The 27,054-nt window shown below is 39.8% G+C and overlaps 4 protein-coding genes across 6 annotated transcripts; 3 read left to right on the forward strand and 1 right to left on the reverse strand.

Annotated features, from left to right (window-relative positions):
- Window positions 1–254: 254 nt before the first annotated feature.
- On the reverse strand, window positions 255–3,617 carry smtnl1 (smoothelin-like 1). Its single transcript, XM_054598218.1, has 5 exons — window positions 3,537–3,617; window positions 1,862–2,526; window positions 1,655–1,769; window positions 1,383–1,534; window positions 255–675 (listed from the first exon to the last, which is right to left on the reverse strand). Exons 1-5 carry the CDS (start codon window positions 3,615–3,617, stop codon window positions 255–257), a joined length of 1,434 nt encoding a protein of 477 aa, XP_054454193.1.
- Window positions 3,618–6,472: 2,855 nt separating this feature from the next.
- On the forward strand, window positions 6,473–7,963 carry LOC129090435 (trithorax group protein osa-like). The gene is made up of 5 exons (XM_054598087.1): window positions 6,473–6,523; window positions 6,602–6,657; window positions 6,735–7,040; window positions 7,172–7,806; window positions 7,888–7,963. Exons 1-5 carry the CDS (start codon window positions 6,498–6,500, stop codon window positions 7,897–7,899), a joined length of 1,035 nt encoding a protein of 344 aa, XP_054454062.1. The 5' UTR covers window positions 6,473–6,497; the 3' UTR covers window positions 7,900–7,963.
- Window positions 7,964–9,826: 1,863 nt separating this feature from the next.
- Window positions 9,827–11,318, forward strand: LOC129090446 (nascent polypeptide-associated complex subunit alpha, muscle-specific form-like). Its single transcript, XM_054598098.1, has 5 exons — window positions 9,827–9,878; window positions 9,957–10,012; window positions 10,090–10,395; window positions 10,527–11,161; window positions 11,243–11,318. The coding sequence occupies exons 1-5, from the start codon at window positions 9,853–9,855 to the stop codon at window positions 11,252–11,254; spliced, it is 1,035 nt and encodes a 344-aa protein (XP_054454073.1). The 5' UTR covers window positions 9,827–9,852; the 3' UTR covers window positions 11,255–11,318.
- A 988-nt stretch (window positions 11,319–12,306) lies between these two features.
- On the forward strand, window positions 12,307–25,401 carry LOC129090112 (equilibrative nucleobase transporter 1-like). Of its 3 annotated transcripts, none has more exons than XM_054597630.1 (13): window positions 12,307–12,404; window positions 18,723–18,993; window positions 19,249–19,378; window positions 20,634–20,680; window positions 20,796–20,872; window positions 21,492–21,584; window positions 21,670–21,809; window positions 22,412–22,524; window positions 22,648–22,791; window positions 23,015–23,122; window positions 23,485–23,671; window positions 23,934–24,057; window positions 24,161–25,401. In XM_054597630.1, the coding sequence occupies exons 2-13, from the start codon at window positions 18,807–18,809 to the stop codon at window positions 24,269–24,271; spliced, it is 1,461 nt and encodes a 486-aa protein (XP_054453605.1). In that variant the 5' UTR covers window positions 12,307–12,404; window positions 18,723–18,806; the 3' UTR covers window positions 24,272–25,401. The 3 variants fall into 3 exon arrangements, with proteins under 3 accessions (XP_054453605.1, XP_054453607.1, XP_054453608.1); XM_054597632.1 differs by lacking the exon at window positions 12,307–12,404 and adding an exon at window positions 18,282–18,347; XM_054597633.1 differs by lacking the exon at window positions 12,307–12,404 and adding an exon at window positions 18,329–18,347 and having other exon boundaries at window positions 18,729–18,993.
- The last annotated feature ends 1,653 nt before the right edge of the window (window positions 25,402–27,054 follow it).

Consider the following 27,054-nt stretch of genomic DNA (forward strand, 5'->3'; position numbering starts at 1 on the left):
GACAAACCACTTTCTAGTTCACAAGTCAAATCATTTAATACTTTTTTAAGAGGAACTAAACATTTCTGCTTTAAAAAAAACACAGCATAGTACACTTTCAAAAATACAGCTAACTAATATAACATTGCCAGTAATCAATCTGACACCAAACTAAGACTTACTCATTGAAGTACCACAACCATCAACTATCATTTTGGTCTTTTCAGTCTCTCTGTTTGCAGTCAGTCTTTTTTTTTCCGAGGACTCTGTCTTGATTAACACTCCTCAATTTCACAGCTGTTTGGTGGATTTTCTTCCTCGCCTGCACCCTCTGTCTCTTTAATATCTCCCTGTTTCTCCTCTTGGCTCTCCATCGTCCCGTTCTCAGCAGACTCTTCCTTCTGCGGTGACACCTCTTTCTCCTCTGCCTCCTCTCCCTCCTCTTTCTCCTCTTTCTCCTCTTTCTCCTCTTTCTCCCCTTTCTCCCCTTTCTCCTCTTTCTCCTCTTTCTCCTCTCCCTCATTAGCAGGTGTTTTGTCTTTCTCCTCCTTTTCCTTGTCCTTCCTCTCTTTCTCTATTTTAGAGAGGCTGTGGCAGAGGGACTGGACATATGTGAACACACACATGGGGTCCGGGTGTTTACCCATCATGAGCATGTCTTCCACTTCCAACAGGGGGCAACAGTCGGCCAGGGACCTGAGTGAGGTTTACAGGGGAACAGAGGAGAGGAGAGAACTGAGGTGAGACAAAGCAGTGACATACAGGAAAGTAACTACATACAGAGAGAAAGAGAGTCCTGACTTTCTAACTGATTTGGGTGTGATCAGTTTAAATGTGCATAACATTGGGGAAATGAGGCAACATACACGCAATAACAAGGAAAAACAAGTTATGCATAACATTATCTTTTCATCACCTTTCAATTTAATTGCAGGTTAACTACAGCCTCACTCGGCTTAATCTTCAACAAGGTGCTGGAAGTATCAAAAAGCTCAAACTGATAAAATAGATATCCACACAATTTAATAAATGCAGAGAACACTTTATTTTAGCTTTTGGTCTAAAAGGACCTGCAGATATATATTTAAGTTAAATAAGTGTCAACTTTTAAGTTGAAACGGCGAACATGTTATCATACTTATGTATCTATTCCAGCATGTATCAGCAATGTCATGTTTCTGTCCTTATTAGTGTGAGCATTGTTAGAACAACAACTGCTTCTCTGTAATTGTGTGAATACTTGATGACAATAAAGTACTTGTAACGTCCACTGCCTTATTGTATTGTTATTGTGATAATGTTTTATGCTGTCTCAATGCAAAATAAATGTATTCTTGTGTGATAATAAAGATCCCAACTAAGAAAAAAGAGAAATGAAGGGGAGATAGTTAACTACTTCTTACTCTGCAGTTTGGAAGGCCAGAGTGAAGTTTTTCTTCCTCTCCTTTGGATTCAGAGAGCTGTAGTCAAAAGCATCCGGAAAAAAACGATGGATCAGAGCGCAGAACGCCAAACCGTCACACCAAGATGATGAGAAGTTTTCTATGTCGACACCCTGAAAAGATCAAAGGACAGGAAGATAGACAAACCAAGGATTATTTATGTCATTGTGTAAAATATATGGTCCCAACAGGGCGACAAAATCTTTGTGATGATATCTGAGTGTTGAACTCACCTCATAGTTGCGAGTCTTGCTGCGACACCACTGAAGCATCTTCTGTTTGATCGAAGCTCCTGTGGCCGCAGCCGCAGATGACCTCTGAATTTTGAAGTTGCGGGGTGTTGGTGTCCTACAAATGTCACAATATTGCACAATTACTTTTCTGAAACCCTCATTTTCATATTCACTGTCACTGAGGTAATGATATTTCGTATCACTTACTCTGGTGCACCTTGCTGGAACTTGGCAATGATGTCGTTTTTAGCTGCTGCTCTCATAGAGCGTAGAGAGGGTCTTGGTCGGGAGACAGAAGAAGAGGGAGCCCCACTCTTTCTTTTGGGCTTCCCTTGCTTTTCTACCTCCTTAATCTTTGTTTTGTCTTTTGTGTCTACGTCCACTTCCTCAACTTGTTTTGTCTCCTCTTCCTCTTTTGCTGCCTTTTCATCCCTATCTTTTTCTGCTTCTTTTGCCTTTTCCTTTGTTTTACTCTTCTTTTTCTTGTTGTTTTTGTCTGTCACCTCCTCTCCATCTCTTCCAGTTTCGCAACTCTTGACCTCCTCTACCTCCCGACCTTTCTTCTCCTCCTTACTCTCTCCCTCCCCATCTTTTTCTTCACTCGTCGGTTCAGGATCTTTCACATCAACATTCGCGGAGGCTTTGTCTTCAGACTCATTAGCCTCTTCAGTGTCATTTTCAACATGCTCTGAAGGAAGAGTCTGGTGCTTGTCTTCACCCCCAGCACTGGCCTCCCCTTCTCCTCCCTGCTCTAGTACTGCATCCTCCTCCCCTTTCTCCTCCATTTTCATTACCCCCAGACCTTCCACTGTCTCCCCTGCTGGAGGCTCCCTCCCTGGGTCTTTACTCTCCTCCAGCTCTGGCTCATCGGTCTGGAGGACAAGTAGCATAAAATAGAGTTTAGTTATCGATCCATCTGCAGATATAATACTTTAACATATGTGTAAATTAAAGGACATACATGAGCGGAAACCGAACTCATTCTGTTGTTTTCTTGCTCCAGTTTCACTGCAGAGATACATTTAGGTCTCTGTCTTTTTTGGAATCATTACTAAAAGCATGACTTCTGTTTGAGAAACATTATGTAAGATGTTCTAAAATTAGTTCCAACACTTTCCTCTGGGGATAACAGAGTCCTCAAACTAGAGAGCCTGATGTAACGTGAGACCTGAAGCTCCACTCTGGGACTTGTTGGGTATCTCACTTATTTGAACACAGCTGAGAGGTTGAACTTTCAGATGGAACATTTTCCTTTTGTAGTTTTTTAAAATCAAACCTGAACCTAAAATACAGGTCAACTTCATTCAAGGAAAACTTTTAAAATCCACAAAGAATCAATAATCTAATCCCTCTCAACTCTTTACGTTTAAATATAAAGTTGTTTCCTCTGACATGAGTGTTGATTATCAATTTGAGTGAGAAAATGTGTGATAAGTCAGTTGAGGGTCACACAATCTTTTTTGAAAATTCACAGACATTTTCAGTGATTACAAATCTCATCAAGACTAAATGTGGCATACAGAATTTTCAGTTATAGAGATAAATGTAATGATTTTTGAAATGCTGTATGATCTGGTAAAACGTCAGAGCAGGAAGAGTCACACCAGGTCAGAGCTTGGACCGGTGACTCGACAGACTGAACAGGAAACTCCACGGTGTGTATTTGTGTGTGCATAACTTTGCCTAACTTGTGTGTCTTGTGAGTAAGAACAGGTGCAGCTAATTCAGCCAAAATCACTTCAACTGTCCAAACACAACACCTGCCATGGCCACAAATGAACTCACTGCCTTTTCCTGGTACGTGTAGTGACACTGGTCATTGATAGAAATGTGAACACTTTACGGCTGCAACTTAAAAGGTAAATGAAAGAAACACACAGACCTGGTTGTTGTTGTTGGTGTCAGTTTGACTAGGGGTCTCTGTAGACCCAGATGCATCCTGGCTGGGCAATTCTCCATCCATGATGACAATAAATGTCTGTTTGTCCACTGGATAAAAGGTCAAATCAGACTTTCTTTTCCACTAATGTCCCAGGACTCTCAAACTATCACTTCTGTCTTACCTAGAAGGTTCTCATTCAGTCGAAGGTGAATCCTCTTCACAGAAAGCCTGCTCAACGTCCTCCCACTCCTCTACTTTGCTTCGCTGTCAGCAATGCCCCTGTGTTTGTGATGTGTGTGTATGTTGGTTTGTGGATGCCCGCCTTCACCCCCTGTCACCAGACACCCCTCCCTCTGCTTTGTGAGGATGCCTATGTCTCTTTATCTGACCTTTCGAACAACGTAAGGTCCTGAAATAGAGTCACACTGACATAGGCGCAACCCACCGGGCCAGACAGCTGCGTCTGCTGTGGAAACCGTGACTGTACACACACACATAATGAACACGTGGGGGCATGCATGCAGTTTAATGCACATGCTCACAGACACACAGTCTGCCACTTCCTTTTCACCCTCAGTATATGTTGTTGATTTGAATATATATATATATATATATATATATATATATATATATATATCAAAGAGTCTTTTCCTTATGTCTTAATTGTTCCATCTGTACAAGGCATGTGCACAGTGATGAATGCCAGAACACTGCACAAGCTGGTTTGTGTTCATAAGTGGATAAACTGGTGCACCATTTGACTAAGCTTTAACATATAGCAATCCCTTTAGAAGTTCTCATGTGTTTAATGTGATTTTGAAAATGGCTGACCAATTAAATTTAGTTTTTATTTATTTATTTCTATAACCAATACAGGAAAATGTAAAGGTTCCATGATAATGACGCAGGAAAAACTGTTGGTACGTTTTTGTAAACCATGGTTACTTTGTACTCATTTATAGTTTGCATGTGCTCAAAATATATTCCAATTCACAGCTATATTTAACCTCACACATCTCATCTTTGTAGAATTTTTGTCTTTATCTGTTCTTCAATATATGACTATTCTGGTCCACCATTTTCTAGCTTCCTGAATTTTTTTTTCTTTTCTCTATCTCTCTTTGTCCTCCCACTTTACTTGCAATTTATATCATAAAATGTTAACAAGGCATATACATATAAACTAGATACATGGTTAAACAAGACTAGTCTAGCTTTTCAACTTGCGTTCCTGTCCAAACAGTGTATCTACTCATTCAACACAAAACAGATGTTTTTAAAAATAAATGTCTATCTTTATTCCCACTATGTCTGTCATTATCTCTCTCTTCCCCCCCCACAATCTTTCTTCTTCTCCTCCCTGCTGTCTAAGTCTTGGGGGCTTTAAATATGTCAACGCCTTCTTGTGTATCTGTCCCACTCCCTCTTACTCATGGCCCAATTACTATAAAGCAAAACTATGCCTCTGTTGCACTTTGTGTGTTTGCGAAACCAGAGGACTTTATATAATTAAAAAGGGAAACAAAGGAAATGTTGAAAGATTTACATTCGCTTATTAAGAAAATTGCAATGGATGACAAAACCATGTTCTTCTGTCACTGTATCTGTGTGTGTGTGTGTGTGTGTGTGTGTGTGTGTGTGTGTGTGTGTGTGTGTGTGTGTGTGTGTGTGTGTGTGTGTGTGTGTGTGTGTGTGTGTGTGTGTGTGTGTGTGTGTGTGTGTGTGTGTGTGTGTGTGTGTGTGTGTGTGTGTGTGTGTGTGTGTGTGTGTGCGTGTGTGCGTGTTCGTGTTCGTGTGTCCATGGGTGGAGTCAAAGCTGCTGTGTGATAACTTTTGTCATTCATATGAAATTATTTTCTTTACTTTGAGTGAAGTGCCTCATGCCAGTCATGTTATCTGAATGTGTGTGTGTCTGTGTGTGTCCACAACAGAGGCTGACTTGCATGCCACCCTTTATGTGTTGGTGAGAACTCTTCCCGTTGTCTTCTGCTTTTTGGACTAGATGCACAACAGTGGCAGCATCCTGATAAGGGGATATTGTTTTTTACTTTCTCACATTGCAGAGTGCACAGTTTGATACTTTTTTAGACAGGTCTAACAAGGACATATATAAAAAAAAACATTGGCTCAATTTGTTGTCAATTTTCTTTATGAATCATTATTTATTGTGAACTCATCATGCACATTGAAATACAAATGTGGCACGAAGATACACCTGTTTGACCTTGATGTGATTTGAACACATATCGGGTGGTAATGGTATTTTAGTGGGATGATCTTGAGTCAAGATCCAAAAGAGTCAAGGGACTGCTAAACATTATTTATATGTCACAGAACAAACTAAAACAATCTTTACATGCAACGTTCTGATCTGGCACTTCCTGTAGGTTATTTAGGCAGGCTCAGCACTGCCAGGCATGGTAGGGATGCTTTTTCATTCACATAATATGACTTCATATTCAACGTTATGAAGTTATGGAGAAGCATGTTGCCAACATCATGAATTGAACAAAAAATCCTGATAGAATTGGACCGTGTTCTTGATATTGGTTATGATTTTACAGTGGTCTTAAATTGTATCCTTACATTGTTTGAGTTAGTGACAATTTCTGATAGTTGTCCTGCATCAAGACAATTCCCATTAGATTGATTAAAATAAGTGATTGTTTGCATTATAAATAGAATACATCATTCATGTAAATGTACTAGGCTGTCAATGCATTCTTGCAATTGTTGCAATATAAATGGATCAAGTGCAAATGTCACACTTACTTTCTTTCTGAGATGTCACTATTGGCTCCTATTAGACTAATTGCTGATGTTAGATCAGTCTACTGAGAGTCATTCATTCACCAGCAGCTGTCTGTCGTAACCTCGTTAAGCTCTGATTGGTCAGTTCTGATCTCTGGTAACACTTATAACCCTCCACATTTAACAGCTTATCGTGTGTTGCCCTTCAACATGATGGCTGCACGGTTTTTCTCAGGGTAAGTAGCTGGTTTTCTCCAAGTTGCCTGGTTACTAGAAAACAATTGTTGATTTTATCTTATGTGAATGTTTTTCAGGGCTTCCCTCTTTGCTCTGCTGATTGTGGACATTTGCTGCTTTCCTCATCAGAAAGGTAAAGTATCATCCGCTTTGGTGAAACAGGTTCAGTTTGATTGACTTCTGCTTTAAATTGTATTTTCTTGTACCCAGGCTCTGATCCGGGTGCTTCTTATGGCAGGGGTTACCCAAACGCTGCTCCTACTTTTGACTCGTACAAGGGAGCTCCTTCTGGGCAGTATTCACCTGCAGCTGTTCTGCCTAACAATGCTCCTTCTAAAGGAGTCTTCACACCATCTTATCAGGCTGACCCGCAGCCTACTGCTCAAAGAGGACCAGAACCATCTGTTGGCTCCAGTTTTTCTTCTGGACCTGTGTCAGGATACAGTGACTCTTCAGTGAGGAGAAACCCTGCGAGCCCTTCACAAAAGGGAGCTGCTTTTCAACCTGGCCTGCAAGGTAAAAATCTGATTATACAATTTTGCAATGTTAAAGGTTAATGGCCAAAATCACTAGACAGTCTTGGCTTGACCCACTTCTTAAACAAATGTTATTGTGAGTCTCTTGCTCTTTTACATTCCTGTTTGCAGAAATCAACTGGGCTGTTGCTCCACCCAGTCCCTTCTCTCCAGATGAGGGCATTTCATCTGGCACTCATGGCGTTGTATCCAGTCTACCTCAGCAAATGAGTCCACCTCTCCCACCGCCTGGACCAATGTACCAGGCAGGAGAGCTTTCCCATTTTGAGAATAGCTTTGAGCGTGCTAACTCTGAGAGGGAAACCGAGGAAACGGGTTTGTATCCTCCTCCTCCTCCACTACCGCCATACGTTGCGCAAGAGTCTGCTGGACAAGGCTTCATCTACCAACCTCAGCCAAACTCCTACATCAGTGGAAGCTGGGACTATTACCCTTACTATGACTTCATGTTCCTGACCGGCCAGTATCCTCCAGGCACAGTCAGTCACTTCAGCAGCAGCTACGAGCAGGGGAGAGACTACTGGCAAGATGGTCACTATGTGAGGGACTACGCTCCCTACAACTCCGCTCCTGAGCAGCAGATGGAAACCTTTACCGGTGACTTTGCAGCCCCCCAGAGCTCTATGGATCCTAATCCTGTGATGGCTGGTTATGGACATGGTGGTGAACAGGCTGGACCTGCTGCTTCCCGTGGAGTCTTTAGGCAGCCATTTCCCAGCCAAGGTGGCGGCCCCAACTCGGGCAAGGTATGTTGACAAGATGTATTTGCACAGAAGATCACTAGGTTGTGTAACTAATACTAAGTTTTCTCTTGTCCTTACTTTCAGGTTTTAAACTGAGTGCTTGACCCTGGAGCATGAACAAAGATTTCTGAATACAATAAATTATTTTGAAAAATCTGAAGTTGGGGTGTTGACCTGTCTTGTTTCCTAATATCAGATTGTATGTGCCCAAAACTTGTACATGTTGCTCAGAAATTCATTGCATGTGGATGTTAACATTTCCTTGCTGCAGCTTTGGTCTTTGTGGCCTACAGGCAAAATATGACTTTCTCTTCAGCAGTAGGGTTCTGAAATCACTTGACATCTCTCACCTTCTTGGAGTAGAACATTTCCCCGCTGTGGGGCTTAAAAAAAATCTTGGCAACAATCGGTAGAAGATCCTCTTTGTATCAAATCTTGGTACAGATCTGAAAATGTTTAGGATGAGAGTAAAGCAGTAAACACATTTGTTGGTTAAGCTAGGGCTAAACAATTTTGTGCTGTTGGACTGTCAAAATCTAATTGTGTAGTGCTCAAATAACTTTAAAACCTCACCCTGCAAAGTGCTCTGCTAGCTGTATGGAATCAAAGTAAAAGTGCTTCAAATATGTACTGAATTTCAGTACTTTAAATACTTTTCACCCCTGCTGTAGTGTTGCTTAATCATTAACTTGAATTTATTAGAGTCAATGTTGCGAATTGGTCACATGGGGGCGCCAAAAGACTGAACAGCCTAAGTTGGTTTTCTATTCTATAATCAACAATTGATTAATTATACATTTGTTTTGGCCTAAATTCTATAATTTAGATTTATTTGTTTTTACGTTTGTACTGCTTATGAAACATGGGAAACTGAGTTGACGAGGTTAAAGTCTTTTCAATCAATTTGTGTCTACTCTAATAAAAATGGTAAGTGATTAATGGGTCCACCACAAAATTGATTGGCCTTGGCTATACTTAATATTAATTCATTGTAGAATCATTCTCAATTTACACAAATCAGTCAATTAGAATTGTTAGTGTTTCCATCAGCAGAGCAACCAAAGGGGCATTTGGACCCGGAGGAAGCATCCAGAGATCAGAGATGGGAGCGGTTCTTCCAGCCTCTGTACTCCGTCCACCGTGTGACAGCAGCGGCCTCAGCATGTGGATCCTCCCCACCGGGTCTTTACGTCTGAACCTATGGGACAAACAATCTGTGGACAATGTAGCATATAGCAATCCCTTTAGAAGTTCTCATGTGTTTAATGTGATTTTGAAAATGGCTGACCAATTAAATTTAGTTTTTATTTATTTATTTCTATAACCAATACAGGAAAATGTAAAGGTTCCATGATAATGACGCAGGAAAAACTGTTGGTACGTTTTTGTAAACCATGGTTACTTTGTACTCATTTCTTACTTGCATGTGCTCAAAATATATTCCAATTTACAGCTATATTTAACCTCACACATCTCATCTTTGTAGAATTTTTGTCTTTATCTGTTCTTCAATATATGACTATTCTGGTCCACCATTTTCTAGCTTTATGCAGTTATGAAGTTATGGAGAAGCATGTTGCCAACATCATGAATTGAACAAAAAATCCTGATAAAATTGGACCGTGTTCTTGATATTGGTTATGATTTTACAGTGGTCTTAAATTGTATCCTTACATTGTTTGAGTTAGTGACAATTTCTGATAGTTGTCCTGCATCAAGACAATTCCCATTAGATTGATTAAAATAAGTGATTGTTTGCATTATAAATAGAATACATCATTCATGTAAATGTACTAGGCTGTCAATGCATTCTTGCAATTGTTGCAATATAAATGGATCAAGTGCAAATGTCACACTTACTTTCTTTCTGAGATGTCACTATTGGCTCCTATTAGACTAATTGCTGATGTTAGATCAGTCTACTGAGAGTCATTCATTCACCAGCAGCTGTCTGTCGTAACCTCGTTAAGCTCTGATTGGTCAGTTCTGATCTCTGGTAACACTTATAACCCTCCACATTTAACAGCTTATCGTGTGTTGCCCTTCAACATGATGGCTGCACGGTTTTTCTCAGGGTAAGTAGCTGGTTTTCTCCAAGTTGCCTGGTTACTAGAAAACAATTGTTGATTTTATCTTATGTGAATGTTTTTCAGGGCTTCCCTCTTTGCTCTGCTGATTGTGGACATTTGCTGCTTTCCTCATCAGAAAGGTAAAGTATCATCCGCTTTGGTGAAACAGGTTCAGTTTGATTGACTTCTGCTTTAAATTGTATTTTCTTGTACCCAGGCTCTGATCCGGGTGCTTCTTATGGCAGGGGTTACCCAAACGCTGCTCCTACTTTTGACTCGTACAAGGGAGCTCCTTCTGGGCAGTATTCACCTGCAGCTGTTCTGCCTAACAATGCTCCTTCTAAAGGAGTCTTCACACCATCTTATCAGGCTGACCCGCAGCCTACTGCTCAAAGAGGACCAGAACCATCTGTTGGCTCCAGTTTTTCTTCTGGACCTGTGTCAGGATACAGTGACTCTTCAGTGAGGAGAAACCCTGCGAGCCCTTCACAAAAGGGAGCTGCTTTTCAACCTGGCCTGCAAGGTAAAAATCTGATTATACAATTTTGCAATGTTAAAGGTTAATGGCCAAAATCACTAGACAGTCTTGGCTTGACCCACTTCTTAAACAAATGTTATTGTGAGTCTCTTGCTCTTTTACATTCCTGTTTGCAGAAATCAACTGGGCTGTTGCTCCACCCAGTCCCTTCTCTCCAGATGAGGGCATTTCATCTGGCACTCATGGCGTTGTATCCAGTCTACCTCAGCAAATGAGTCCACCTCTCCCACCGCCTGGACCAATGTACCAGGCAGGAGAGCTTTCCCATTTTGAGAATAGCTTTGAGCGTGCTAACTCTGAGAGGGAAACCGAGGAAACGGGTTTGTATCCTCCTCCTCCTCCACTACCGCCATACGTTGCGCAAGAGTCTGCTGGACAAGGCTTCATCTACCAACCTCAGCCAAACTCCTACATCAGTGGAAGATGGGACTATTACCCTTACTATGACTTCATGTTCCTGACCGGCCAGTATCCTCCAGGCACAGTCAGTCACTTCAGCAGCAGCTACGAGCAGGGGAGAGACTACTGGCAAGATGGTCACTATGTGAGGGACTACGCTCCCTACAACTCCGCTCCTGAGCAGCAGATGGAAACCTTTACCGGTGACTTTGCAGCCCCCCAGAGCTCTATGGATCCTAATCCTGTGATGGCTGGTTATGGACATGGTGGTGAACAGGCTGGACCTGCTGCTTCCCGTGGAGTCTTTAGGCAGCCATTTCCCAGCCAAGGTGGCGGCCCCAACTCGGGCAAGGTATGTTGACAAGATGTATTTGCACAGAAGATCACTAGGTTGTGTAACTAATACTAAGTTTTCTCTTGTCCTTACTTTCAGGTTTTAAACTGAGTGCTTGACCCTGGAGCATGAACAAAGATTTCTGAATACAATAAATTATTTTGAAAAATCTGAAGTTGGGGTGTTGACCTGTCTTGTTTCCTAATATCAGATTGTATGTGCCCAAAACTTGTACATGTTGCTCAGAAATTCATTGCATGTGGATGTTAACATTTCCTTGCTGCAGCTTTGGTCTTTGTGGCCTACAGGCAAAATATGACTTTCTCTTCAGCAGTAGGGTTCTGAAATCACTTGACATCTCTCACCTTCTTGGAGTAGAACATTTCCCCGCTGTGGGGCTTAAAAAAGATCTTGGCAACAATCGGTAGAAGATCCTCTTTGTATCAAATCTTGGTACAGATCTGAAAATGTTTAGGATGAGAGTAAAGCAGTAAACACATTTGTTGGTTAAGCTAGGGCTAAACAATTTTGTGCTGTTGGACTGTCAAAATCTAATTGTGTAGTGCTCAAATAACTTTAAAACCTCACCCTGCAAAGTGCTCTGCTAGCTGTATGGAATCAAAGTAAAAGTGCTTCAAATATGTACTGAATTTCAGTACTTTAAATACTTTTCACCCCTGCTGTAGTGTTGCTTAATCATTAACTTGAATTTATTAGAGTCAATGTTGCGAATTGGTCACATGGGGGCGCCAAAAGACTGAACAGCCTAAGTTGGTTTTCTATTCTATAATCAACAATTGATTAATTATACATTTGTTTTGGCCTAAATTCTATAATTTAGATTTATTTGTTTGTACTGCTTATGAAACATGGGAAACTGAGTTGACGAGGTTAAAGTCTTTTCAATCAATTTGTGTCTACTCTAATAAAAATGGTAAGTGATTAATGGGTCCACCACAAAATTGATTGGCCTTGGCTATACTTAATATTAATTCATTGTAGAATCATTCTCAATTTACACAAATCAGTCAATTAGAATTGTTAGTGTTTCCATCAGCAGAGCAACCAAAGGGGCATTTGGACCCGGAGGAAGCATCCAGAGATCAGAGATGGGAGCGGTTCTTCCAGCCTCTGTACTCCGTCCACCGTGTGACAGCAGCGGCCTCAGCATGTGGATCCTCCCCACCGGGTCTTTACGTCTGAACCTATGGGACAAACAATCTGTGGACAATGGGATCACTGTAGGAGGGCATAACACCACGTAAGTGTACATCCTGCGACGAATACACGTCAGACAGCTACAGACTGAGAATAGATCAGAGGCTCTCTTCTGTGACCGTGTGTGCACATGCACATCTCTTTCTTCCAGATAATTACAGGAGTGTGAATCTGGGATCCAGCTCAGTGTGAACAGCCCGCAGCGGAACCACAGGGTTCTGCAGACACTGCACCACGTAGCAATGACACTTTAATCTGCTGCATGAAGTGCTTGTGTTGCTGAGTATCATCATTATATAACATGCATTAAGAGCTCGGTAAACCTTTAAATTAACTGGAGCTGAATCATGTGTAGGCTCACTGTTCATACTCACGAGGAAGTGTCTGTGGTTATTCAGTGTAAAGCAGTTGTTACTTTTTTAAGAGTAATTTTCTCTTCTGGGATCATTTATGAAGATGTAAAACTGTAAAGTAGTTCACACATTCCTGAAAACTCACATGCACATTATTTATATTCACTTAACAACTTGAATATCTCCTTAACTGCTGGGGTCATAAAAATGTGTGGATCTGAAAAAGGATTACAGGCCATAAATGTTTACACTTGTGGAATAATAAACTTTATATATTTAACAGTTTTCGAAAAAACATATTTACAAGAGCTTTACATAAGACAAATCAAAACAACACGCAAACAAAAAACTCATACAACTGAGCTTAAACAAACTAAAAAAGAATTGGTTTGCTCTCCTAAAGAAAATACTTTAATAGGACTCTCACCGAAAAGTCTGTCACCTTTGTGTTTGAGTCGAGATCTTAAAACAACATTGTATGCATCAATCTCCAATTTTAAGGGTTCAAAATATACTCAGACAACTTGAGCTGAAACATGAATTTGAGGTCGTTGTATTTCATATTTAGTTACAAATCCTCTGCAGTCCGTAGCCTCTCATCCTTAGAGTTGACAGCTCCCTAGTGACGCTCTGCAGGCAGCTTCCCCCTGTGGTTGTTTAAGGGGCATCTTCCATCCAGTCGGATGCTCAGTTGGACTGAAGTCAGTTAACCAACTTTACCATCGAAGGTCATTGTACTTTTTAGTCGTTGCTTTGTCTTTATGTTTAGAATCACTGTCCCTCGCCATTGACAGCCAGGTGGTTTTGTGTACTATTGTTTAACCAAATACAAACAGGAGCAAAGCTGAAAATCAGCACTTTAACTTAACAGTTATCGTTTCAGGTGAAACAAATTAGTTTGCATCTTCTCCCCGTGTTAGTATTGGTTTTCTCTGAGTTCTCCAGTCACCTCCCGCTGTCCAAAGACTTGCAGGTAATGTTAAATGTTGACTCTTACATTGTTTAATTTTAGCTGGAATAAGCTCCAGCCCCAGCGACCTTGGGAAGGATAACGGATGACGAAATAGATAGTATTAAATAAAATGTTGTTGATTGTGTAAGTCCACATGACTTGTCATCTTTCACCACAAACATTATTTTTACAAAGGAGAAGTAGATGGAGGAAAAAGAGCCTCGTGGGTTTCTCTGGCATCATTTCCTAAAGAATAAGATGAGAGATGATGAAATCTGACCATTTGCTGTCCTTGTAATTGCTGATATTTGCACATTATATGCATACAGGTGCACATACTAGCTCTTTTTAACTTATGAGGCATATTATATGAGACATAGGAGACATATTTCTTTGGAACTGTTAAAGGCCAAACAGTTTCAGCTTCTTTCTGTTAGTGGCTTCTCTTCATTTAAAAAAATGTAAATTTACTAGCAGCATGTCTCTGAATAGATTTCTTTATTCTTCAAAGGTTTCACAAGACATTTCTCTTGGCGTATGACATTGTTTCAGAGTTTTTCTGCAGTCAGCTACTGGTTAAGCTTTATTCAGGTGTGTTGTCACTTAACTACTAGATTTTTGTTATATTTCACAGCTAAATGGCTAACCTGTACCTGTATTCTAACCTTAATCTAAACCAAAGCGGGATTATCAACAGGCCGATTAGCCAGAACAGGCCACCAAAATCCTCAAGATCACTGTGTGGCAATTGGTTTGTATTAATATGATCTACTGTAACTCTGTGCTTTGGTGCTAAACAATGATACAAACTGACATGAAAATGTAGGTCCTGCTTTATTACCTGAAAATGTCAACATCTTTGGATTTACACTTTTTATTTCTTGCCGAGGGTTAGATGATTGTTAACACTTACAGAAGAAAAGCCTGTTTGATGGTTTGTCTGGTTAGGTAATGGAATGTCACTCACAAGCTGTTTGTAAGTATGCATCTCATCTCGCCAACTTGCTAAACCTGTGTGCCTCGTTTGCTTGAAAACAATCGATGTTGCAAAAAAATGCAATCGTAGGCGTCGCCATTACACAAAGCATGCAACTTTAGATATGGAACAACCCGCATAACATTTATATAAGATGGGAATTCATTTCAGCTTTGGCCATCCAAGGCTACTGCCATTCAATGCACAACCAGCAAAGCAAGCACAGCTTTGTGAGTGAGGAAGGCCTGACTCCTGCATTGGGATGCGTAGGCTCCTCATTAAAAATATGCTGACAGATGGATTTATAACGTCTTTAGTAGGACAACCTGCAGATAGAATGCACATATTTGAGTTTTTATTATCATTATTATTATTATTAGATATGTTAGCTATTCATTATTAAAGTTACACAGCTGTAGGATATGAGCCATATTTTTAGACAAAATACAACAAAGACCTGAGAGGAATAAACTATACTGAGCATTTGATTAAACAATCTCCCTTCTCGTGCAACTTACTGCTTATTCTGGTCTTCCATCAGCAGATGAAGTTTGCACAGTGCTCTCGGAGCTGTTGATCAAACATTTATTTACTGGAGGGCATTCAAAAGCCATCCATGTTGGTTTGATGGTTTGACGTTATTATAGCTTCAAGAGCGTAATAGAGGTACATAAGACATTGTGTCATTTTTTGATAAAAGTCAAAAGATGGCAAATGATTGCAGCATTATCCTTTAAGCTATAGAAAATCTACATTGTGATTAGAAGAAGTCATATGGGTCCCGACCTTTGCTGATTATCTGTGGACTTAGTATCTGCAGGCTCTATTCATCACATACACACACAGAGATATGTAGGGGGTGGATGCCTTTGGTAACACTGGGTCATTTCATTTTAGGAAGTGGTTACAAGCTTGTTCGCACATTGTGTGCATTTGTGTGTGCAAAAAAATATCTTTGTCTTGTGATCAGGTGACGATACTGGCAAAACATGCATTTATAGGTCTCATGAGTGGTGTTTTATCATAAGACTTCCAACTGTGATATACATCTCCGCCCTCAGCTACTAGTAATGTCGACCTCGACCTGCTTGATCCCACTGAAACAAAAACAGCATCAAAGTGAACAAGCCTTAAACATTGTGTAATGTATCTGGGCATTATAACAAAGACCATGAAACGGGCACCCATGAGTGAGCTGCATTTGGTTTTCTTTACTGGGAGGATGACCTAGAGGGCACTTCATCGTGTTTTATCTACTGTAGGGGAAAGAAAAGTCAAACACTGAAATCAAGCATTATCATTAACAGGATGATAATCAATAATAGTCTCTGGAGTATCAGTGGAGTCGACCTTGGTAGTCTTACAGGATTCCTTTGATAATGACACACATGGGCGACTCAGTGGACTTTACATATGTGGCTTGATAACATGCTGATATGCCAATGCAACATCATCTTGTGGCTTTAATGGTTTGTTCTGTTGTTGCTGGTCCTCTGATGTCATTGTCATTTTGTTGCCAGTTACTCTGTTTTAAAGCCAGTAACTCTTTTCAATTTGTGGAATTTGTTAAGAATAATGTGTAGTTTATCATCAAAAGTGTAACAAGTCATGTGTGCAGCATTTGAATGCAAGACAAATTTCTCTATGGGGATATTTTAGTATATCAATCATAACGTACACTGCTAAATTAAAAGTGGGGTCTCTTGAATTTGCAAACTATTCATGTATTTTCATTCTAAAATATATATAAATCTAAACCATGGCACTATCGTGTGATTGAAGGACAACCCATAATAGGCTAATCCCCCATCTAGAACGCAAGTGTATCTGACCGACAGTTATGCCTTCATTTTAATCTATGCAGATCTCTGCTCTGTCCCACGGGTGTAACCGCGACTTTAAGCATTTCTTTAGGCTTGAAGTCTATATTTTTTTGCGTGTAAATGATTAGTTAATGCAAAACAAAAAGGCACGCATTAACTATGACTATGGCTGAAGAGCAGCTTAGAAGCAGCGATGCAGTTAGCTGTGTGTGTAGTTGCTTAAACAGTTAAAAATAAGCAGATAACAGTTCGCTGATAGTAAAACACACCTTCAAAAACAATAAAAGTGAGCAAACTGTTTTCCCCTTAGACATCCAGTCTATAGTTTTCTCCCACTGTGTCTCTGGCCACAGAGTAGTGGGTGGAGGTTGGTGAAGCACAATGTCAGTATAAAACAGAAGTGTTTGGAGAAAGTGTGAGTCACCGCAACCATGTGAGGGCACTATCTAAAAATACTTCAGAATATAGGGACTTTAAACATGATCAATAACTCAGACTCATTCTATGATTTAAGACCATAAGGCCATAGATAGATAGATAGATAGATAGATAGATAGATAGATAGATAGATAGATAGATAGATAGATAGATAGATAGATAGATAGATAGATAGATAGATAGATAGGTTTATATATAGATACATAGGTTGATAGATAGATAGATAGATAGATAGATAGATAGATAGATAGATAGATAGATAGATAGATAGATAGATAGATAGATAGATAGATAGATAGATAGATGGATCGATAGACAGACAGATCGTCATGGGTTTATAAGACACCAAAAATACAGCTGCAGTGGACACACATTTCATTAAGTCACCGCTCGATCTTAAACAAAATATTCTGCCTTCTCTCCAAGGCCTGGCAAATACAATCAACATAAATGGAAGTAATTTTAATAAAGAGTACATCCCTTATATGATTGTAGATAGGATAGTAAAACAAAAAGTGCACCTTGTTTTCCATTTCCCCGAGCTCTCGCAACAAACAAAGTTATACTTCACATAAAGTTTTGCACTATAGTTATTCTTAATGAGACAAAAAGTTCTTAACTTTTGTTTACACCATATATTAACATAACATTTTTCTCTATGCATGAGAAACAGTTTGTTCATAAACTCGTGAATATCACAAAGTAACGTGTTATGAAAAATGTATGACAAATCATTCTTATCAAACAGAGATTTCAAACCCTTAGCCCAGTGATGGCCATGCACGATGTCCCAGTGAAATACATTTTTTAGTTGGTCTATGCTCAGACATCTTCCCGAGTCTGTTCCAAAGTCGAAGCCTTTGACACTTATGTCTGCTGTTTGGAGGTTTCCAACACATATCCCCACTAATGGCCAAAACAGAAGTAGATTTTTGAATGTGTTACAACTTGTGTGGTCACAGAAACCACAAACACCAGAAACACACTCACACAGGACATACACGTGAATTATTGAGTTGTTTATAAGTATTGAATCCTAGATTACCACAATGTTTCACTTTGTTCAGTACAGATCCCCCTGGAACATTAACAGCTTCTTTAAATGTCATGTGCTCGTCATAGGCTCGTTTTTAAAAAGAGGGGGTAATCCATATTTAACGTTTTTGTTACACTGTTATGTTACATTCTACATAGAGATAAATTCCATTCAGCAGCAGCTTCACTGCTGTTTGGCTTCAGGGATGCAGGAGTGTTTATTTTCAGCAGCCACTAGCACCGCAAGGGCAGAGAGATTTTCTCTGCTGCGCAGCAAAGATTAATTGAGAAAGAGAAAAACATTAGAGAGGGAGGAGAGGGAGGGAACTGGTGAGATAGATAAAGAAAGAGTAAGAGCAGGGAGGTGTGGTTTGTGAGAACGTCTGGGGAGACCCACAGAGGCTAGACTGTGAGTACTAGAGAGCACTAAGCTGGAGAATAATACTACTTAACAACTGTGCATTTTGTTTTTGTGACTTCACAGGAGTTAAGAATCCATGTTTACACATTTTAATTGATTCCTATTGTTGTTAAGATGATAGTTTTCATGTTTATTTTGCTGAGGATTCACTAAATAGCCTGGACTGAAGCACAACATTTTGTGCCCAGATGTTTTGGCTCATGTCTTGCTTTTGCAACTTGAAGATTTTCCATTAAAGCGCTTTTGACGTGTCAAGCGGGTCATGTTCTTTTTTATAGAAAAATGAATTTAAAGGTGCAGAACAGGCCCATGTCAAATGTATCAGAATTACATTTCTCATTTTTTATTTCCTTTGTTTGGCAGGTGCAGTGACAGGAGACATCTGTATGTGTCCATGCAGGTGACATTTGTTTGTGAATTTCCTGCCCGGGTTTGAGGAAGCAAACCATGCCAGGGCTTGGCAACAGCTTGTCTGTGCGACGCCTCCTCACCTTTGCTACAGGTCTGGTGGAATGTCTGTGCTTCGCTGGAGCCGTGTTTGGATGGGCTTCGCTTGTTTTTATCCTGAAGACGGATGGCTACTTCAGCTCTCAATGCGTCAACACCACATATTTCAATGCAACTCAAGTCTTAGGTTAGTTTGAAATGCTCACCCCTACTGCTGTTAATTCTTTATTATTTTTAGGTTATTTTGGGACCTTTATTTCGCCTTTATAAGATAGTACAGCCGAAGATAGACTGGAAAGGGGGAGAGGGCGCCCCATTGCCTGGATTTCTAAAATGAATTACAAATCTAGATGTTTTTGTGTCCTCTGACCTTTGTCACCTGGTTAGCCATATATTTCACAACCATTTATTCTCTCTTCCTTTATGTTTTATGTGTCTACAGATTGCAGTGGACAGGATGAACAGTTCTCTCTTGTTTTCACCATCGCCTCCTTCATGAACAATTTCCTGACGTTGCCCAATGGCTTCCTCTTTGACATGTTTGGTACTACAGTGGCTCGCCTCTTTGGAATGTGAGTAAAAAAAAGATTTCCTGTGTAATTTCTCATCAAAACAGTGACTCGGTAGAGGTCTTAAAACCCACCAGTCAGGTAGTAAAGAGGAATCAAATGACAAACAGTAAGGTAGTAAAGAACCACAACAAGAGGTTGGTTATTGGTTTCACAATTGAACAAGTGCAAGTTGTACAAAGTTTCTTGCAAATTCAAATTCAAATTCAAGGAACTAGGAAGGAAAGAAAAACTGCATCTGGTTGCTTTGCTGTAACTTCCTGTTTTGGATGCAGCAATAAAACTAAACATAATAAATGTCCCTGCAGCCTGATGTTTTTACTAAATCAAACACGCTTCCCTGAAGACAGGGCTCATTATGATCTCCCTGCATGGCTGTTACTCTCTCTGCCTATTGTGATTAAGCTAATGCTACAGTGCAGAGAGGCATTTGCTGTAGATTCAGTCTCTGATATTTCCCTCTAAGGGATTTCCAAATATGTTTGAGCTAAATATACTCTACAAGCTCCTGGGAAGTAAAAGGGACATGTACTGTAGGAAAAGTTGTAAAAGCGAAAGGCGAGAGTAGCTCCCTCAATGATTGTTACGTAAAGTTGCTGAGGTTTCCTGTCAGCAACAAGAATAGATATGCAGCGTACATACCAGAGCCTGACACTTAGCAATGTAGAATGAAGAGAAAATGTTTTCTGAGAAAAAGGAGCAGTTAAGAAAATAAAGGACAATGAAATGGAAAGAGGAAGCGTGAGAGAATGATCATGAATCATCGGCGGATGGAGGAATGTCAGAGAGAAGTATTTTGAGTGTTTTTGTGCTGATGTTCCAACCGTGTGATGAAGAAGTCCCTCCTACTGCCTCAGAGTTAATATTTATCATATAACATAACTAAACACACACATACCTACCCAGCAGATATATCTAAATCCTCAATAACAAACTGGCACTAAGGACACCCATATGTTTCCACTAAAAGAGGGTGGAGGGAAAATAGTTGGACAAGACGCAGCATGTGGAGCTGAGGATAGATCTTTGTTCAAAAGTCAACCAAACTTTTTCAAACAGCAGAACCTGCTTTTAATCAGATTTTCTGTGACTTTGAACTGAACGTTTACTGTTTTTTATTCATTTTAAAACCAATTGTCTCCGTCACAAATTATTTGTTTTGTAAAATCTTGTGGCTGGTTACTGTGAAGCTCCCATTAAGCCAAGACGAGCCTCAGAAAGATGACCTGAAAACACTGGGATTTATTTTTCCCACCAGATTTCTTTACACCACGGGTACTCTGATGGTGGCCTTCTCGACTGCAGGTGAAAAACATTTCTCCTTCTTTTTGTTTTCTCAGGAACCTCACTGTTTAAACAATAAGAGTAAAGGTGTTACAGCTTTTTAATGCTCATTTTTCCCATGTTTTTTTTCTATCAGCCTCGTCCAACCTGCTGTTCCCAGCTGTCTCCCTCCTGGCAGCAGGTGGCATCTTATTCCTAATAACAAACATGCAGGTACTGAAGCAGTTGTTCACATTAAAAAAGATAATTGTCAGTTTCACCTAAATTAATTTCTTATTTCCTTGATTATTTAATTGATTACTCTGTGAAATGTCTGGAAATTGTGAAAGCTGTCAGTCACAATTAAATCTATTTATTTATTTGACTATTTCTGGATGTATTACTTGTATTTGTGCTCTGTCAGTTGAGTATCAGCTAAAGTAGAATAGATAATGATAAAGAAACAACTGACTCTAAATAATACTATGACCCATTTGTAAGGAGTGACTGAGAAACACAGTTGAAAAAGCTTTTTTTGAGAGAGTCAGAGGTTTGATGTTCAAGATTGTTGTGTTCACCAAAGTAGAAGACAGTCTACTCACTAAATCACTAAAAAAAGTCACAAAACAAGAACACCAACTGCAGGGCTTCTCTCAGACTCAGCTCATGAAAGCTCTCTCAAGGAAACAATCTAAATCCAAATCATCCTGTTCAAACAAATAATTTAACACAGCAGGAACATATTTTACGCCGATTGAGAGAAAAGTAGATGCAAAAAAGCAAAGAAAGCCCCAAATAGGTACACACTTAAATGCGACATCTGTTTAAATGAATTACAAATTATCTCCTAAAGGTAGGAAACCTGTTCGGCTCACGTCGCTCCACCATCATCACTCTCTATAACGGGGCCTTCGACTCTTCGTCAGCACTCTTCCTTGTCATCAAGGTGAGAAACATCCACACACATTCACAGAGAAATATATTCAACCTATCTAATAATGTAATGATGATCTCGATGTCTTCTCCTGCAGCTGTTACACGAGGCTGGTGTCTCTCTCCGCTCCTCCTTCCTCTTCCTGTCCGCCTGCAGCGTCATTCACCTCCTCAGGACTTTCTTCCTGCTGCCAAGAAAGCACATTCCCTACCCGGTGCCTGATGACTTCACATACGGGTACCAAACCAGAAAAACACACACACATCAAATAAAATATGCTGAAAATGATTTAACATTAAAGTTAAAAAAAAGCAATCGTGTAAATATACAAAATTAAGCTCTTTGCTAGAAGTGCTACTACACAGCCCAGTAAATAGTTCAGTGTACTCTTACAGGAAGAAATATGGGATGTGATAGGACATAATGTCCGAGTTGAAAACAATTTAAATTAAAAAAAAGGCAAGATATATAAGATAGAAAGTACATTTGTCTTGACGTAGTGCATACATACAGTATATACACAGACTGTCACCAGTCTGCCTGCTTTCCAAAATAACAACATTATTTCAGCATTATTTCCCAAAAATGTAAACAAGCTTATGATGAATACATTCAGTTGCAAATATTGAAAGGCAAAGAAACAACTAATGAATACGTTTTTGCATTTTTTTTTTATCTTACTAGAACAGTTTTGTTTTTTTACATCATCATGCCACTTTGTTGGAAATATACTTTATATCCAGTAATGTGATTACAGCAAGTAAAGTAAATAATATCAAATAACTCCCACAATGCACTTAGACTGGGTCTGACCCACTGTGACATTTGACCTTTTTCAGGATAACCTGTGGTAAATCAGAGACCCTGAGTTTAGAGCAGACAACAACAAATGGTAACGAACAGGCGGCGACGGAGGAAATGCCCCTCAACAAGGACGTCACTGTGAAACAAGGTCTGTTCACTTTACTGTGACATGGATTGATACATAGTAAAATGTAGCGGATTAAAATAATCCTACATCTTTGTTCTTTACTCGTCTTCATCAATCTCCTTGTTCTCCGCTCGTCTCTTTTAGAGAAGAGTTTCCGTGAGTGTTTGATGTCCAGGTTCTTCGTGTTGCAGCTGCTTTGGTTGTCGATTATGCAGCTCAGACATTACCTCTTCATCGGCACCCTCAATCCCATGTTGCAGCGTCTGACTGCCGGAGAGCCTTCACTGGGTAAACAAACACTACATCGTTTCTGCCTGTCTTAGTAAAGATGGACGTCTGTACAAGCTTTCATTATTAGGTCCATGAAGTTGCATTAATACTGACCAGTTAACCTCTAGAGGACGTGACTGAAGTAATATTATATGAGTAAGAAGCGTTTGTTGAGTATAGAAAGTACTTTTTGAGCTGTTTTTTGTCTCTAACCATCTTGTCCTATGGTGTGTCTTTGCAGTGAGCCAGTACATCAATGCCTTTGCTATAACTCAGCTGTGTGGCGTGCTGTGTGCTCCCTGGAACGGCCTCATCATGGACAGACACAAGGGAAAACCTCGTGCTCCAGGTAACATACTAATACTTATAAGGACTATTAATGAATCCAACAGGCCACAGCCATGGCAGACCTACTGTCAGTGTGTCCCAGGTGTGCTCTCAGGATCCAGCATATCAGTGGACTCTTTAATTTCTAAAGAGATGATAGATATTAATTGAAAAAGTCCCATTAATGTCTGTGGTGGATAAACAGTAATCCAGTTGCATTGGACACCAACCTCATGTTCCTTTTAGGGAACTTATACAAACAAAATTGTGCAAGAAAGAGACGTATTACTTAAAATGACTTACTTCTCAGATTTTTCATCATGAATGTATTTTTCTTTGGAGGAATAGGTGAATGTTTTCATTTGTGTGTGTATCTGTTTGTAGGAGAGAGTGAACAGGAAGCAGACCTGCGGGCCTCGGTGCTTTCTCTCTTCCTGACAGCGCTGCAGTGTCTGTTGTTCTCAGTTTGTGCCTCCATCCCGTACCTGCCTCTCCAGTATCTAACCTTCGTCCTGCAGGTGCTCAACCGCTCCTTCCTCTACGGCGGCAACGCAGCCTTCATCAGTTTGGCGTGAGTATCAAAACGCACGCATACAAACAGCACACGTCTTTGTGGACTACACTTTGGTGTTCTTATACTGGCTGATAATGACATTCCTTGGTGTGTGTGTGTGTGTGTGTGTGTGTTTTATGTGTGTGTGTGTGTGTGTGTGTGTGTGTGTGTGTGTGTGTGTGTGTGTGTGTGTGTGTGTGTGTGTGTGTGTGTGTGTGTGTGTGTGTGTGTGTGTGTGTGTGTGTGTGTGTGTGTGTGTGTGTGTGTGTGTGTGTTGTAGTTTCCCATCGTGCCACTTTGGGAAGCTGTATGGTCTGGTCATGGCTCTGTCTGCAGTCATTTCTATCCTGCAGTATCCCTGCTTTGCCCTGGTGAATGGACCTCTGGAGGGAAACCCTTTATATGTGAGTAAATCTTTTAAATCTCGTCCTTCTCCTCCCTTAATCACCATCTTTATGAACGCTCCTCTCACTGCCTTCTCTTCTCTCTCCCTTCATGTGTCTGCAGGTGAACATTGGTCTGACGGTGCTCAGCCTGCTCGCCTTCATCCATCCCCTCTCTGTCTTCCTGCACTGTCGACGTCTCGCCTCCCAGCGAGCCAGCAGTACCTCCTCCTAAAGTTTATCAAATGATACTTGCACTTAAAATGTCCTTAATATCACCAGTGACACTGTTTACTCTTCAGTTTGTTTGATTTATTAACAGTGCTCATATGTGTGTGTTCTGTTGCTGTTTGTATCATCAAGTGCTGGTAAATACATTTCACATTGCAGTGTCATAGTGTTCCCACACTCTCAGATCATTTTCACAGCCAAATTGAATTCATCCATAATAATTAAGAGCTTCTGGTGTGCAGTCTGCTGCAGTCGTAGCGTTGCATAACATTTGACCTATTTTTTCTTTTCACTGATGCATAGATCAACTTATTTCACACCCTTCTATAATTTTACCTTTTTAAAAATCCAGCTTTAGCAATGGCTGACTTTGTCTGTTTTTACAATTTATATGACTTTTGCTGACCACTTTACACAACTGTGACATAATGTTTTACTGCTTAATGCAAGCTTAATGCAAATGTAACATATACTCGTGTATTCTTTTATTCTTTGTAAAACCAGCCACCTATCACACCATGGTTGGATTCAGAGTGCCAAAAGATAACAGACTTTGTGCTGAAAATGTTATAGATAACGCCTATATACCTCTTAAGTTATCTCTATCTTTTTTTTATGTTTACAGTATAGAGTATAGGACCAGAAAGTGTTGTAGGAAAAGGCAGAATGTAGAAACATTGTAAGGGAGGATTGTCAGTCAGAATCACATTTATCAGACAGTGTTGTGTGATCAGGGATGTGAACAGAACAAACTGACGACACAGCTCTGCCATCTGCTGGACTCTGTTAAGCTGTTAGCCAGCCAACGTCAACCAACAGTAAATAGATTTTTTTATGTTTTGGTTGTATCCAACATATGAAGTCTCAGGTGCTCAATGTGACTATGAAGGATTCTGTTTTTTTATGAAAAAAGGGAAATATGTAAGTTTTTTTTAACAAGTAAGTTTATGTTTTAGCTCGACTGTATATTTTTCAGAAGTGCCAAGACTGTAGAGGTGGCAATGTTGATTCAATGTAACTTTACATATGCAAACTCTTATGTATATTTTTTTTATATGGACTGAAACTCCTTTGTGGTAAAGGGAATTATTACTTTTAAATGTTTACTTTTGCCAAAATAAAAGTTTGTTTTCAACTATAGTGATATGCTTTTGCAGGCTTGAGCCTTTTTCAGATGGTATAGAAAATACAATTGTATTCTCGTGAGAAGATATTTGAGAAAGACCAAAAATAAAACATAAATGGAACTACACCATATTGTAAACCTCGACATACAATCACAGGTATGTTTTGCATTTTGAATAGAAGTGTTTTCCAAATGTTTTGCAAGGGTAAAATAGAAGTAATAGGGACACAATAACGTCTGTGCAAACTGTGTGTGTGTATGCCACAGTGGAGCCACACAAACACTCGCAATCATTTTGTGCAGCACACTTAATCCTATGAATCATTAGTTTGTTGTCACCCAAAACTTGGATACCATTTCTTCATAATCAGTCCCTCGTCCTCGACCAAATATAAAAAAAATGATATATATATGTGCCTGAGGAAGGGGGAAAGTTTCTTTCACCTACATATAAGAGGCAAAGTTATATTTTATTTACAAGTCTGTATTGGTTTTCAGACCATTATCCTTCCAGAGAAAAAAAAACACTTGGGAAGATTGAAGTGGAATAAAATATGATTTAAGCAAATAGGAGAATATACAGAAAATTCAGGAGCTTGGAGAACAATTTTAATTCTTTATAACATTTCAATTGGCAAAAATATCTTCCACCTGATGCAATAGATAATCCTGAGAGGAAAACAGAGGAGCTGAAAGAGAAAATGTTTCACACTGCCTGAGACTATTGCAGCCACTTGGGTGTATCAGAGAGCTCACTTGTGTGGGGGAACTTAACTTGCCAATGAATCAAAGCTCTGGCTTTATCTGCCCAGTAATACTGTTGGAGCACTGGAAGGCATAAATCCCCCAGTTTCTTAGATTCTTGTAAATGTGTCCTGGAGATACAATGGGTTTTATACACCTAAACAAATGGCATTATAAAAGCAGGTATTTTAAAGTATGACAAGGGAAACTTAATTTGGAATATTTTGAAACAAATACATGAACTCGGGGAGCAACCTCGTTTTAATCGCATTTACACACCCTTTAGGAGAAAGTGGGAAAGACCTCCAAAAATGTATTATTGGATTTTTCCACTTAAATTCCCCATCTTCAGTTCTCCCCAGCGCTGCCGTGCACACTACTCCCAGTGAAGAAAGTCTCACTGTTGGACCTCATTATTGATGCCATCTCTTAGTTACAGGTCAGTAGCAAACAGATAAAATCAGGTTGATTCTTCTTGTTATAACCCAGACCATCTCCAGTTTACTATTGTAACTATATTCTTAACACATTAACAACATTCTTAGGAGTATAAGAAAATAGGAATTAGAACATTGGACATTCCAACATGTAAGTCTTCACTCAATCCACATGAGCTTTTACAGAGATCTACAGTGTCCTGTACAATAGAAATCTACACACACTGCTAGAAATGGACTTGTTTTCACTTGTGACATTGGATTAATGTGAACAAAGCTATAATTTAAACGAAATTCTACACATAGGGGTTTTTACTAACAGATATGTTGCATAGTGGCCTTACTGAGGTGAACTGCTACTTATCTTTGATTGACTGAAAAAGAGAAAAACATTGGGAAGGGAGAAGCAAAAAGAATGCATGATGTTTTTGGTTCTTCTGCTGCATCGATTTTCTCTATCGAGAGTTCAACAATGATTCA

This window comes from Anoplopoma fimbria, chromosome 4 (assembly GCF_027596085.1).
Source record: "Anoplopoma fimbria isolate UVic2021 breed Golden Eagle Sablefish chromosome 4, Afim_UVic_2022, whole genome shotgun sequence".
In the NCBI taxonomy this organism is placed as follows: Eukaryota; Metazoa; Chordata; class Actinopteri; order Perciformes; family Anoplopomatidae; genus Anoplopoma; species Anoplopoma fimbria.